The sequence below is a fragment of the Schistocerca serialis genome, chromosome 3 (assembly GCF_023864345.2).
Source record: "Schistocerca serialis cubense isolate TAMUIC-IGC-003099 chromosome 3, iqSchSeri2.2, whole genome shotgun sequence".
NCBI classification, from domain to species: Eukaryota; Metazoa; Arthropoda; class Insecta; order Orthoptera; family Acrididae; genus Schistocerca; species Schistocerca serialis.
In genome coordinates, this window is record NC_064640.1 from 16,906,527 (window position 1) to 16,921,821 (window position 15,295).

The window sequence follows — 15,295 nt, forward strand, 5'->3', positions numbered from 1 at the left end:
ACCAAAGGCAGCCGGACCTGCCCCGCAAGGGGCCAATAACGCCAAACGCTCATTTCCATTTCTGTCATTATTTTGGAGGAACTGTTTTGGACCTTTATTTGATGAATTTCAGAAAATTTCCCTGAGGAGGGTTGTTTTTCTTCATATATCTGCTGTACGAGTATCTTCTCTTTTGTCATGCATGAAGAGGTCTCTAAATGTTTTAATACACCATACTAATAGTTCTGAATTCATTACGAAATTAGAGAATAATTTGTCGCGTAAGTAAGGTATCAACGCACCCTCAAGGATATTTGTAGATTTTTGTACGCTCATCCTTAAATTATGACAAAAATAAGAAAAGAAGGAAGATTAGGGTTTAACGTCCCTTCAGCGACGAAGTCATCATAGACAAGGCACGAATTCGGGTTGTGGAAGAATGGTCGAGGAAACTGACTGGTTATTTAGCAAGGGAACATCCCGTCAGTTGCTGTGTCAGTTGCCCTCGCAAGGACAGCGCGAAACTGAGTATTATTCAGCAGTTTACCAGCAGTCTGTATAGGGAATGGACGATTTTGAAATATTGCTTTGATTTACGAAATTTGTGATTAGCGAATTATTTATTTACTACCACAAGTTAAAAAGCATCTTAGAACACTTACAATCTCTACAGTTCCTTACTCTCTGCTTCAGCGCACGTACAAGCATCAAGTGTGCAACTGCTGAGTGATGTAATAATCTCTACACGAACACTGAATAATTGACAGCCATTGGGCCACGTATGGAGGGAGGCAGACTTCATGTTTCGCACAGTTGGTCTGTCAACGGAAGCGGAAGATAGTTAATTGATGTCAGTGCATGCTTCCTTTTTGTGTAAGTAGTATTGTGCTTTGCTGAGAGAGAGAGAGAGAGAGAGAGAGAGAGAGAGAGAGAGAGAGAGAAAGAGAGAGAGAGAGAGAGAGCAGGTTTCTACAACTTATATGCTTCGCTGTGAAATCACGCAAGAAGGACGGACCTGATCTACAGTAGTTTGGACCTAAATTTAGTTTCCTCTAATGACTTAATCGTGTAAAGGGTGTTACTGTAAACAAGGTAATCAGTTACCAGTTAAGGTCTCACACCAGCGCCTGGCCGCTACAAACCGCATTTGGTGGGTAGAAGCTGTGACGTGGGTTGCACAAGTATCCGGCACCTGCCTGGAGTGAAACCCACACTGAAACAAGGGTCAGCCCTGTGTTTACCAACTGGTCACCGACAGCTGGCGTGTACTAGTGAAGGGCATGGATTGCTAAAGCTGCCTTAGCCTTCGAGCTTAAGGTTAACGTTGAATGTCCTCTGGAGCTGGACATCGCTGCCTGCAGAGTGCGAGCGGCGTATTCGTCTCCTTGGCCTAACAGAAATGGAAATGACGTTGGTGACAAACGAAAGGCCATACCAAGACATAGATACAGGTGCGAACGAGACGGTCTCACGATATTGTTCGAACTAATGGTTAGCTTCCTTAGTCGAAGAGCTATTTTCAAACACAAACAACAAATGTAGTGGTTGCTTCGGTCATCGATCCTAAGGCTGGGTTGATGTTTTTCATTTTGCCTAACAAAACATTTGTTCGACCGATTCTTGAGTATTGCTCATTAGTTAGGGACTCTTACCGGGTTGGATTAATGGAAGAGAGAGAGAAAATCCAAGAAAGAGCGTCGCATTTTGTCGTAGGGTAGTTTAGTTGGCGCTAGGGCATTACAGAATCCTCAACAAACTACACTGACAGACGCTGCAAGAAAGGCGTTGTGCATCCCGACGACATTTGCTGTTGATTTGACAAGAGAGTAGCTCCCGAGTCTGGTTATAGGTTCATATTTTTTGATATTAGCACACTTTTTTAATCGAAAGCATCCTAGCTACTAAGTTCTTTGTTGCATTTTCCTTCTTTATCCATTTCTTTGCTAGCAACACTCGCCCACTCTTCAAGAGTCTCTTACGCAATTTGTTGCTTGCGGGTCCTCAGCCACTATGAGTTTTCCATACGGCAATGTGGTTATCAAGTGGCAAAATTTGTGACTTTTACTTGCGTTACTGCAGTTTCGGCAGTGAGGCCATTTTAAAACACTCGAATGGAAGTAAATTACGTCAACAAATAGGTTTGTGCAAATTACACAGCGACAAAAATGAAATCATGTGCAGTCATTTTGAAAAACTACGTCCACCATTTGCGCACAGCGTTGTCTTAATGTTTCTTTTTGCTAATGCGCATATCATAGCTATCATCTAGTACTCGCTCCACTTCATAAAGCACCCAACTGAATGCCCGTTACTTCCAGCGGTTGTTGTCTGTGAAACTATCATCCTTATTTTCTGTCCGTGGTAGACTCCCAAATCGAGATTGTCCTTTACTTCCTTGCTTCTTCAATACGCAAATTAAATATCAGAAACAATAATGAGTAACCCAGCTTTACGCCTTACTAATTTTGGCGCCGCGTATCACACCGTGAATGGCGACTACTCCAATCTTTTCACATAGACATAGTGGACTGTCCTGCTCTCCCTGAATTTGTCATCACGCTGCCTATGAATAAAAAAATATTTTATTCCATTCCATCTTATAAAACCTTTCTCCAAAACTACGAATCCAAGGTATGTTTCGTTGTTTTACTAAATCTGCCTTCTGTTATTAACTGCAGTGGTGAAATTGCTTCTCGAGGGCCCCTATTTCTCCTAAAACCAAACTCTGCCTCTCCTCATGTACTTTCAATTTTCACTTGCATCCTTCGATAAAGGACTATTCTGGGTAATGTTCTTGCTTGTGATACAAGACAGATTGTGCAGTAATTTTCGCCACAATCCGATGTTTTTTCTTCTGAAGCGTAATAATTGCATTCTTTTCAGAATCTAATCGATTTTCCTGAGTTACATGAATTTTATTCACGAGCTTCAGTAGTTCTTACTACACCCTTTGATCTAGCACTGATTAAAGTTCTGCTGGTATTTCATGAATATCTCGACATTTGTTCCTTCCAAGTACTTACATACAGCAGCTTCCCTGAATTCATAAATAAATACTGACTCTCTCCTACCATCTTCTTCCATTGTGTTCTCGTTTCCATTTGGCTTAATATGTTCTGTGTATTTGTAAAGTTTCCCCAAGTATTGTTTCAATCTTTCCGCCTTATTCCCTGCTTCCAAATAAATGACAAAATTACTCATTTCACAAAGCCGTGGTTGATTACATTCTGGTCACTGTTATAACACAGCAATTTTTTATAATAGCCTTGCTGACTGTGGTTCGTTTAGCTCCGTCATCAAGCGTTGTGATTAGCGTTGTCTGCTCCACATATACATGCCATGGACAGTGAACGCTGCCGGCCGGGGCGGCCGAGCGGTTCTAGGCGCTACAGTCTGGAACCGCGCGACCGCTACGGTCGCAGGTTCGAATCCTGCCTCGGGCATGGGTGTGTGTGATGTCCTTAGGTTAGTTAGGTTTAAGCAGTTCTAAGTTCTAGGGGATTGATGACCTCAGAAGTTAAGTCCCATAGTGCTCCGAGCCATTTGAACCAGTGAACGCTGATTTTGGGAGCTTTTATCTCATTTAACTGCAATGCAGTGACGTTATCTTTCATTTCTTCCTGTACTAAAACATCTCTGAAAGTCCTTCTAGATTCGACTTCTGCCCAGTTCCCAACCGCAGCACGGATTTACGAATCCAGAGTGCTAGTGGAAGCGTGCAATCGTGACAGTTTTCTTCCAATTTTCAAGTATGACAGATGTAGCATAATGGTTTAGGCAGCTTCTCGGGGATAGCAATGGGTTCTATGGGAACACATGATGAGTAACTCTTACACCATTTTAGATGAAAACTTGCGTTTCGTGCCACTGCCACAATTTTAAAATGAGGATTTCACTATGTATTCACACGGCTGGTTTCATCAGCACAAGAATACAATAACACGTCTTCCGTAAGAGTTCCATTTGAATACTATAAAATCACTGTGGCTTGTGAATACCATTTACCCCTCTCTAGTGCCCTTCAAGGAATACAACTGAATCATTTGAGAGCAACAGTATAAAGCTTTATTGACTACCATTCATATCCCTATGAGCACAAAGCTAGTTTGGGTAGCAAAAGTGTTCGCACTATTTTGTTCAACTCTTAGGTATGAGACAGTGTTTTTCAACACTTAATCCGGGAGAGAGTGCAAATCTGACATGGTTTTTTAAACTTAGAGGAAATGTGTAAGAGACTCGGGAAAACTGATGAGCCTCTCGACACAAGGCATTTAGATTTCCTGCCGAGATGACAAAACATCCCTGTGCGCGCTGTAGTCGAGCTATATTAAGATAAGAGCGAACAACGCGTCAACATCTCAGTTCACGGGAGCACCTTGTTATTCCTGCCACTTCCACCGCGACTCTAACGTTCTACAATGTATTCGAGAATATTATCTTCAAGAAATAAGTAGACCTACACGCCTGATACCCAGTTGTATTCAGACGTCGTCATTTATAGTTCCATCAGTCGTTTTACATTGTCCGGCAGCGCTCATTTAAACTTACATTTTCATCTACATATACTACCCTCGTGACTATACAGTGCGTGGCAGAGGATATTTAGTACCGATATTAGAAATTTTCTCCCCCAATCGGTTGTTGAGCGAAGGGAAAATGACTGTATGCCTCTGCACGTGGTCTAGCCCCCGTTATCTCACGGTCCCTACGGGAGACAAACAGCAGAGTGGTCACATTGTATGCCCGTCAGGATGTCGCGAGAAAATTGTCGCCTTTGTGTGATTTTAGACTTTAGAAACGTTCCCTGGTATTTAGTCTGGTGCTGAATACCCGAGAACATTTCAAAATCTACGGTCGCAGGTTCGAATCCTGCCTCGGGCATGGGTGTGTGTGATGTCCTTAGGTTAGTTAGGTTTAAGTAGTTCTAAGTTCTAGGGGACTTATGACCTAAGATGTTGATTCCCATAGTGCTCAGAGCCATTTGAACCATTTGAACCATTTCAAAATGTCACCAGACTTCGTTTCCTCGAGTACCTAATTTACACTTTCATAATGGTTATAGCGATGTGTTGCGATCCTAGCAGTGTGTTTCTGAATTAGTTACGTGTCTTTTGTTACGCCTGCTTGATAAGAATTCCAAACGCTGGAACAAAATTCTTGAATTGGGTCACATGAGCGTCTTGCATGCGATTTCTTTTACAGATGAACTTCAGCTTCCAGGAACGGTTCAAACAAATCTAAGTCTTGCATTCGACATTCGTAATACTTATTTTGCCTTCCGTTTCGTCTGAGATGCCCCAGATGTTAGTCACTAATCTTGTAAGCGAATACTATCTGATATTGTCTCCTTTTGTAGGCATTATGTTGAATTTATCCAAATTCGAGAAGAGCCATTATTCATTATGTCAAGACGAACTTCTGTCCAAGCATTTTCGTATGTCCTCACTGATTCAATGCTATCTTTATTTCTGTTGAACATTCACTTTTCAGTATAACATGCTTGATTTTGCATTGCTGTGAGGTGGCATGTAACAAAATGAAACTGGCGTGAAGTGTGCTATGAGAGCGTACTGAAAAGTAGTGCCTCCTAATTTTTTATGTAAAAACTCTTCATGCTTTTTCAATAAAACAAACTTTATTAACATTATGCATCTTTATTCTTCATGTCTACATATTTTCTGGCCTCTGCCACCAGAGGATTCCCAACTGTAGCGTGAAACATGGCGGTGTGTAACGTAGCTATGTCGGTGCGTGAGAAACGGAGTGTTGTAATCAAGTTTCGAAATCAGAGCGTACGTCCACACAAAATGGTTCAAATGGCTCTGAGCACTATGGGACTGAACATCTGTGGTCATCAGTCCCCTAGAACTTAGAACTACTTAAACATAACTAACCTAAGGACATCACACACATCCATGCCCGAGGCAGGATTCGAACCTGCGACCGTAGCAGTCTCGCGGTTCCGGACTGAGCGCCTAGAACCGCGAGACCACCGCGGCCGGCTTTTCATCTGTTTCCAGACCTTAAAGAGCTCCTTTGAGGACTTTACTTTGATACTCATGAAGCCGTGTAACCTGAGTCGAGGTTGTGGCTCCGTCAACAAAGAGTCTACAACGACGGTATCAACAAACTGGTCTTTCGTTGGGGGGAAATGTATTCTTCGACAGGGTGACTATGTTGAGAGATAAATATGTCGACATGGAGAGTAAAGATATAGAATGTTAATAACGTTTGTTTTATTTAAAAGGCCTTTATAATCTTCACATAAAAAAATTCGGAGCCATTACTTTTCAGCAAGCCCTCGTCCGTGCTTCGGCACGGAAATGATGAGAATATCAGAACAGCAGCACAAAAGTAGAAAGGGTGGTTCCGTCCACAGTCTGTATATAACGAACGATTAACCAACGAGGTTCTCATTCATAAATCGCATTTAAATGTTTGTTATTTGTGAGAAGATCGTATAATCGTTAGTGTGAAAGGGGGAAATGTCTACCAGTAGGTGTCTGGATTCGGCAGTGGTAGGATCGTAGCCTATCCGCATTCCGGTTTATATTCCACGATACTGCTGCTCGTGTCAGGATCCAACGACTGTCGCGCGAATACGGAGTCGATGAGTTCAGGATGTCTACAGACTGACGTAAATGGAGCCCGGCAGGACAGACACGTTGTTCGCTCGGTCGTGAATGGTAGTAGTCACTTCCAATAACTGGGCTCCCTTGCAACAAGAGAATGTCCACGTGGACAGCGGACGACGCGTGGAGCAGCATGGACTGGCAGCGCGGCCATCACTGTTGCGGCTTCACTTGACGCGGCAGCAGAGAAGCGAGCCGACAGTGTTGCGTCCAGCGAAAACACTGGAGTCAAGAGCGGCTCCACGCCGTCTTTCCAGACAGTCTCAGTTCTGGGTACAACATCAATATGGACGTAATCGTGTGTGGGAGCTCCGGGCAAAACGAAGTTGCCAGACTGCGTTCTTCATCGTTCAAAATGGTTCAAATGGCTCTAAGCACTATGTGGCTTAACATCTGAGGACAATAGTCTCCAAGACTTAGAACTGCTTAAACCTAACTAACCTAAGGACATCACACACATCCACGCCCGAGGCAGGATTCGAGCCTGCGACCGCAGAAGCAGCGCGGTTCCGGACGTTCTTCATCGTCATGCGGTTCCAACACCTGGCGTGATCGTACGCGATGACATTATTTAAAACGGTCATAGCACCAATAGCAACTTACGGGATCTGCATAATCTGGGACAAACTAAAAGTCAATGACCTAATAACACTAGAATAATCCAATTCACACTATACGAAACGAATTCTGGGCGTCGGGAAGACAGCTGCTTTAAACACTGTCTTACGTCTTAATGAAAGAAACCTTCTTCATAGAAGAATTCAGAGGCTCCTGCCAAATTCCAAGGCCTTCTAAAACACGTGCTAAATACTCATAGAAAAATGCAACTGTAGCCGGCCGCGGTGGTCTAGCGGTTCTAGGCGCTCAGTCCGGCACCGCGGGACTGCTACGGTCGCAGGTTCGAATCCTGCCTCGGGCATGGATGTGTGTGATGTCCTTAGGTTAGTTAGGTTTAAGTAGTTCTAAGTTCTAGGGGACTGATGACCTCAGATGTTAAGTCCCATAGTGCTCAGAGCCATTTGAACGCAACTGTATCTGAAACGACTTCTACTCAACCGACGCCATAATGACAGAAGGGTGGAGAAACAGGCAAACTACGAACTCCCAAGTTCTGCCAAAACAAGAGATTGCACCAGCCGACTGAAGACAACGTGTGTGAACTGTGCTACGAACATTGTGAAAGATATCGTGAAAAAACTGCAGAAAATAGCAATGTCAGTATTAAAACTAGGACTAGAGTAATGTAACTCAGCTATGTATTGGTGTTGGTATTTACATTCGTATTTCTTTGTATTTGCACACTGTGCGTCTTTTCATTAATAATAATAAAATTGGGTACACAACCCAGTCAGTTCTGGTTCGATTGGCCATTAATTTTGACAGCAGTTTTTTCACTATTCAGACATCAATAAATGCAGAAGCAAACAGTTTTTTTTTGAAAACATATAAATCTACAAATTATTTAAAAACGAAAAAACAATGTTTCGTCAGTATTATCAAAAACGGAAAGCTTCTTAATTTCAGAGTATAAAAGTTATAACTAAATTTTTCCTTTCAAAAAGTGATTTCCAAACAGGTCCGTACAGCCACACTTCTTTGAGGTGCAAACAATTACGTAAATTCCAATATGTAAGTTGCAAACAGATGTCATTCAAGAAAATTTTATTGTTTACTCACTAAAACAAATCGTATCAGAGGTCTAAGAACTGAGTTACTTTTATACAGCAAAAGATCAGTAATGCTTGGAGGGAATGATACTCTGATATTCCTAGGTTCTGCAAGGAATTGTTCTCTATTTTGGTGGCTCTTGAGGTGGACGAAGATAAATTGATGACGAGAGCGTGCTGGAAAGTAGTGGCTCCGAATTTTTTATTCTGTTCTCAATACCGCTTGAGGTATTACATGTCGTGCTTCTTACTCGGTCGACTTACTCGCTTTGCAGACGCAAGTCGCAACCCTCTGCCGCTCCAGTGAACTACGGCTCGGTAGTACAGTAGATGGTAGGATCACCGGAAGCACTGGTAGGGAAATAAGCATAAATGAATGTTAAATGCGTAAATGTGAGAGAGAGGAACTGGAAGTCGACGACTACTCCTTCTTCTCTGTTTGTTTTGTACAGAATTAGAACTGAACGTCGTTCAGAGTAAGTTCATTGTGAATTTTGTGTCCTTACAAAACATAAATTGCATTTTAGAAGTAATAAAAGTTAGCTACTCGCGTAACTTCTGCGTTTTTACGTATCCAAACCAGTTATTGTTAATGCAAGTACAGGTACATGCACAAATACAAAAATATCTGTATGATTATTGCTGTTATTTTGCACTCAATAGAACGTTCTTCATCATGAACAAAGGCAAGCGTTTCCTGTTATTATTGATAAGTACGAAAATTGTTTAGCAATAGCAGAAGCTCGACGACGTATTGAAGCTATGTTCGATATTTTTTGGGTTTTTTATAATTTTATCTTATTTTTTAAGAAATTGCGTTTTATAGTGCTATATGGTAAATGTGTATTTTTTAAATTTTTACTAAACATCCCTCTGTTTCATGTTATAAATCAACAATTTTCGAATAAAACCTGAATTAAACATTAAGACTTTCAGTTTTGCTATAAATACTATTAATTTTTAAGTAACAGACATTAGGATGACTATGTAGACCAAAAAAATCTTCCGTAGGTTATGCGCCCTTTGTATGTACTCACTCAGTTTCCTGACGCATACCGCTTCTGGTTTCTAGGGAAATCTTGTGAGACAGTGATCGCATGTGCAAACAAAGCGAGTGAAATAAGGAAACGGTCGACAGGTACTCATCACGCGTGAAGTGCGGGTAATGCGGATACGGTCTAAGCTACTAGGAAAACTACCATAGTTAAGTTCTACGGTAGCCTACGGTAGTTTTGCAACTCTATTAGCGTGTAACATGGCCATGTGTAATGTATCTGTATTGGTGCATGAGAAACGGCGTACTGTAACTGAGTTTCTAACCACAGGAAACGTCCACGCGTGGAGCACCCTCTCCTTCGGCATGATAATGCCAGATCGTCTGCACCAATCCGACGTCTTGGTTCACTGTCACCGATCATCCTCCATACAGTCGTGACCTGGCCCCATACGATTTTCTTCTATTCCCAGAACTTAATGCCTTCGAAAAGTCCACTTTGTTAGTGCTGAAGCGGTGCAGGCAGAGCTGATGTTGTGGCTCCATCAACAAACATTCTATAGTGAGAGTATCAACAAACTGGTTTCTCGGTGGGGGAAATGTGTTAGTCGCCAGGATGACTACGTTGAGAAATACACTACTGGCCATTAAAATAGCTACATCACGAAGACGACGTGCTACAGACGCGAAATTTAACCGACAGGAAGAAGATGCTGTGATATGTAAATGATTAGCTTTTCAGAGCATTCACACAAGGTTGGCGCCGGTGGCGACACCTACAACGTGCTGACACGAGCAAAGTTTTCAACCGGTTTCTCATACACAAACAGCAGTTGACCGGCGTTGCCTGATGAAACGTTGCTGTGATGCCTCGTGTAAGGAGGAGGAACGCGTACCATCACGTTTCCGACATTGATAAACGTCGGATTGTAGCCTATCGCGATTGCGATTTTTCATATCGCGACATTGCTGATCCCGTTGGTCGAGATCCAATGACTGTTAGCAGAATATGGAATCGGTGGGTTCAGGAGGGTAACACGGAACGCCGTGCTGGATCCCAACGGCCTCGTATCACTAGCAATCGAGATGACAGGCATCTTATCCGCATGGCTGTAACGGATCGTGCAGCCACGTCTCCATCCCTGAGTCAACAGATGGGGACGTTTGCAAGACACCAATCATCTTCACGAACAGTTCGACGACGTTTGCAGCAGCATAGCCTATCAGTTCAGAGACCATGGCTGCGGTTACCGTTGACGCTGCATCACAGACAGGAGCGCCTACGATGGTGTACTCAACGACGAACCTGGGTGCACGAATGGTAAAACGTCATTTTTTCGGATGAATTCAGGTTCTGTTTACAGCATCATGATGGTCGCATCCATGTTTGGTGACATCGCGGTGAGCGCACATTGGAAGCGTGTATTCGTCATCACCGGCCGCGGTGGCCGTGCGGTTCTAGGCACTTCAGTCCGGAACCGCGTGACTGCTACGATCGCAGATTCAAATCCTGCCTCGGGCATGGATGTGTGTGATGTCCATAGGTTAGTTAGGTTTAAGTAGTTCTTAGTTCTACGGGACTGACGACCTCACATGTTGAGCCCCATAGTGCTCAGAGCCATTTGAACCATTTTTTGTATTCGTCATCGCCATACTGGCGTATCACCCGGCGTGACGGTATGGGGTGCCATCGGTTACACGTTTCGGTCACCTCTTGTTCGCATTGACGGCACTTTGAACAGTGGACGTTACATTTCAGATGTGTTACGACCCGTGGCTCTACCCTTCATTCGATCCCTGCAAAATCCTACATTTCAGTAGAATAAGGCACGACCACATGCTGCAGGTGCTATACGGGCCTTTCTGGATACAAAAAATGTTCGATTGCTGCCCTGGCCAGCACATTCTCCAGATCTGTCACCAATTGAAAACGTCTGGTCAATGGTGGCCGAACAACTGGCTCGTTACAATACGCCAGTCACTTCTCTTGGTTAACTGTGGTATCGTGTTGAAGCTGCATGGGCAGCTGTACCTGTACACGCCATCCAAACTCTGTCTGACTGAATGCCCAGGCGTATCAAGGCCGTTATTACGGCCAGAGGTGGTTGTTCTGGGTACTGATTTCTCAGGATCTATGCACCCAAACTGCGTGAAAATGTAATAGCATGTCAGTTCTAGTATAATATATTTGTCCAATGAATACCCGTTTATCATCTGCATTTCTTCTTGGTGTAGCCATTTTAATGGCCAGTAGTGTAAATATGTAGACACGAAAAATATAGAATGTTAATAGCGTTCGTTTTATTCAAAAAGCTTTAATAGATTTCACATAAAAAATTGTGAGGCGTTTGTTTCCAGCACGCCCTCGTAATATCTCCGACTTCTGAATTATTTCAATCACAAGTGTACGAATTTCTTAGCAAGTCTCTGTACCTGACAACAGTATCGTGGCGTTCGCAGTAGGGCCTTGTCGACAAATGGGAAGTGCTGCAGCAATCGCGAGATGAAGGGTGTGACGTGTGCCGGCGGTTAGGTGTTGGAGGGAGAGGAGACGCGCTTATCGCGAGATAGGCGGTCGGGCCAGCGAGGGCAGTCCGCGCCGCGCGTCGCTCGCGCCACCACGCCTCAGCGCAGCAGCCGCAGCCGCAGCCACACAATGGTCAGTGCCCGCGCTCACAGCTCGCCGTCGTCCCCGTCTGCCGCCCTCCGCCCACCGACTAGTTTCGGGGCCCTTCTTCTCGTCACACGGACACCTACATTTCACGTTCAGTATCTACATCCACACTCCATAAACCACTGTGAAGTGCATGACAGAGGGCAATTTTCATTATACCACACATAAAGGATTCTTCCCGTTTGGCTCGCGCGTGGAGCGTGGGAAGAATGACTGCATAAAAGCAGCTGCGCGCACTGTGATTAGTCAACTGTTGTTTTCACAGTCCCCTAGGGAACAATGCGTATGGAGCTGTAGTACGTTCCTCGAGCCGTCATTTAATACCGGCTCTCAAAAATTTCTAAGTTGGCATTCGCGGGAACATTCCAGCGTTTGCCAATTAATATTTTTCGGTGTTTTCGGGACTCTCTCTAGTGAGCCAAATAATCCTGTCGAGATTCGTGCTGTTCTTATTTGTAAAGATTCTGTGTCCTCTGTTAGTTCTATTTTGTATGCGTTGCACCCTCTTGAGCATTATTCAAGTTTTGGTCACACGAGAAATTTGTAACTTCCTTTCTAGGTTGACTGCATTTTCTAGGTATCCTACCAATGAATCTATGCTTGTCACCTACTTTACTTACGACTGAGCCTCCGTTAGTATACCATTTTATATTTCTACAACATATTTCTACAACTGACTCCGTATGTGACTCTTCGATGCTGTAGTCTTAGGATACTACATTTTTGCGGTTTTTGAATTGAGGATTTTATGTTTACTTTTTTATTTTTTTTACATTTTTAGTCAGTTTCCAATCTTTGTACGCTTTTAATCAGGGTCTGACTAGCAGGCTACAAGTTGTTTTTATCGTATTGTGAACAAAAAATGTTCAAATGTGTGTGATATCTTATGGGACTTTATTGCTAAGGTCATCAGTCCCTAAGCTTACACACTACTTAACCTAAATTATCACAAGGACAAACACACACACCCGTGCCCGAGGGAGGACTCGAACCTCCGCCGGGACCAGCCGCACAGTCTGTGACTGCAGCGCCTGAGACAGCTCGGGTAATCCCGCGCGGCTTATTGTGAACAAGTAAACGCGCTTTACAGAGTACGTAAACATAGATTCGGTTCAGTTTTTATTAAATTCTTGTTTATGTATACTACTGAGCATTTTAATTTATTGCTAATACTGGAGAAATGATGCTTAATTGGCTTTAAAAATGAATGTAGGTGAGCTTAGGCTTGACACTAGAGGCATCTAAATAAATCGCTAGTTTCTCGGAGATTTGACTGGATGCTGTATCCAACGGGGACACAGAGTGTTCCAACCGTCATGGATAAAATATTAACCGCCAATTTTTCTTCTATGCCGCAAGATGTTCCCCCTACTTGTCACAAACAACTAGTAACAACAGTCAGAAATATAGATAAAGGAAGCAGGATTTTTTATAATCATCTGATGAAGTATTTAATTGCTGACAACATACGAAGGGGAGTTCCAAAAGGTTGATGAAGCTTTCATTACTACTCGAAACGTGATCTACATACACGTACGGGTATTCAACTAATAAGAAAAATCAGAAATTATATTTTCTACTTATCCATTCTTATTGAACCTCGGGATATTTGGTACAATATGCGTCGAAATTATGCTATCCGTGTCAGGTTAACTTCGCAGCGTACTCCGGGTAACAGCAGTTACGTCGGTTTAACCTTTTTTCCATTAGTGAGACTCTTTAATTCAAATAAACTTCGGATACAAATTTTAACTACTACATAAAATAAAGGACCAACTAGCACGGTATAAAAAGGTTTTACAGCTTGCTATTTAATTATTCGATAAAGTAATTATTTACATTATTAGCTGAGCTTATTAAAGCATATAATTCATTTCCATAGGGTAGATAATCCATCGCCACACCTGTTCTGCGAGTATATAGATGAATATTATGTGAGTTCAATAGCAGATTAAAACAATGTTGCTTCTTGTTGTTACTTCACATAGCTGGATTCCATTTTTCCTACAAATTGTATAGTTTTGATGCATAAATGAAGTTGACCTGGTACCATTGTCAAAAAGAAAACTATGCTTCCTTGTAGTCCGACATGTGCGTATTTCAGGTATTTGTTGATGGCTTATGTAAGTAATAAGTCCAAGATACAGGAAAATTTTGTTGATTGGTTGTGGAACAAACTGATTTGTCCTCTACTAAGGGGGTATCGTATCAGGAAATGAGCAGAACGTCGTCCAAATACCCTGAACGTGGAACTTGCTACATGGATTCGAAAAATTCATTGGAGCGCCAACGCTGTAATCTAACAGGTGATACCAAATATCCGCCTGGTTGGCTGTATTGAGGGATGATTGACGGTGTGGTAAGAGAGATTTCGTCAGAAAGGGGATTACCTCTAGCTAAGTGCGCCGGCCTGCTGCCACTGAAGTGTGCCTAAACGGTGTCAGACTGGATATTATCGGGATAAAAAGGTTATCAGTCTGACCGAAATATCAGACCATTATCGCCTGATAGTAAACAGTAAACGTAACTAAAAGAGACGTGTAAGTTATTGCTATGTCACAGCAGCAGCCGTCTTAGGCGAATAGTGTCAAATGTCCACGGGAAATAAAAGCAGTGGTAAACAATTCTAGTGGAGAGAGAATACAAATTACCATCTGGAGAAATGAGTCAAATGGTTCTAATGGCTCTGAGCACTATGGGACTTAACTGCTTAGGTCATCAGCCCCCTAGAACTTAGAACTACTTAAACCTAACTAACCTAAGGACATCACACACATCCATGCCCGAGGCAGGATTCGAACTTGCGACCGTAGCGGTCTCGCGGTTCTAGACTGCAGCGCCTAGAAACGCTCGCCCACTCCGGCCGGCGAAGTGAGTCACTTGCAAACTTTTGTAATATTTGTATCACTATAAAACTGGTTTCTTCCTTTTAGGTTATTATCTGCTTCACGTGCTGTCTATATCTACAGGTACATCTACATATATACTCCACAAGCCATCTTATGACATGTGGCGGAGGGAACTTCGCGTACCTCGCCATGTTCCCCCTCGCCCTTCCCCCGCCCGCTCCCTCCAATCCTGTTACAGTTACGAAGGTGAGCGGGTAGAAACCGCCGTGTTGGCCCGAATCTCTCTAATTTTACCTTCATGGAACTTTAGCGAGATATACGTTGAAGGATGCAATAGTCGTGTGACTAGGATCTCCCGTCGGGTAGACCGTTCGTCGGGTGCAAGTCTTGCGATTTGACGCCACTTCGGCGACTTGCTCGTCGATGGGGATGCAATGATGATGATTAGGACAACACAACACCCAGTCCCTGAGCGGAGAAAATCTCCGACCCACCCGGGA

General features: G+C 43.1%; 1 protein-coding gene across 2 annotated transcripts in view; it reads left to right on the forward strand.

Annotated features, from left to right (window-relative positions):
- LOC126469675 (monocarboxylate transporter 3) overlaps positions 1 to 15,295 on the forward strand; it is a 442,163-nt gene that overhangs the window by 208,843 nt on the left and 218,025 nt on the right. Inside the window, exon 1 of one of the 2 annotated variants that reach the window (XM_050096826.1) lies at positions 11,881 to 11,931. The exons of the other annotated variant lie outside the window; for it this stretch is intronic. Within the exon in view, the coding sequence (XP_049952783.1) occupies positions 11,929 to 11,931 (3 nt within the window). The 5' untranslated portion in view covers positions 11,881 to 11,928. Of the gene's footprint in view, positions 1 to 11,880; positions 11,932 to 15,295 lie in introns of those variants that run through there. 2 annotated transcript variants of the gene reach the window in all.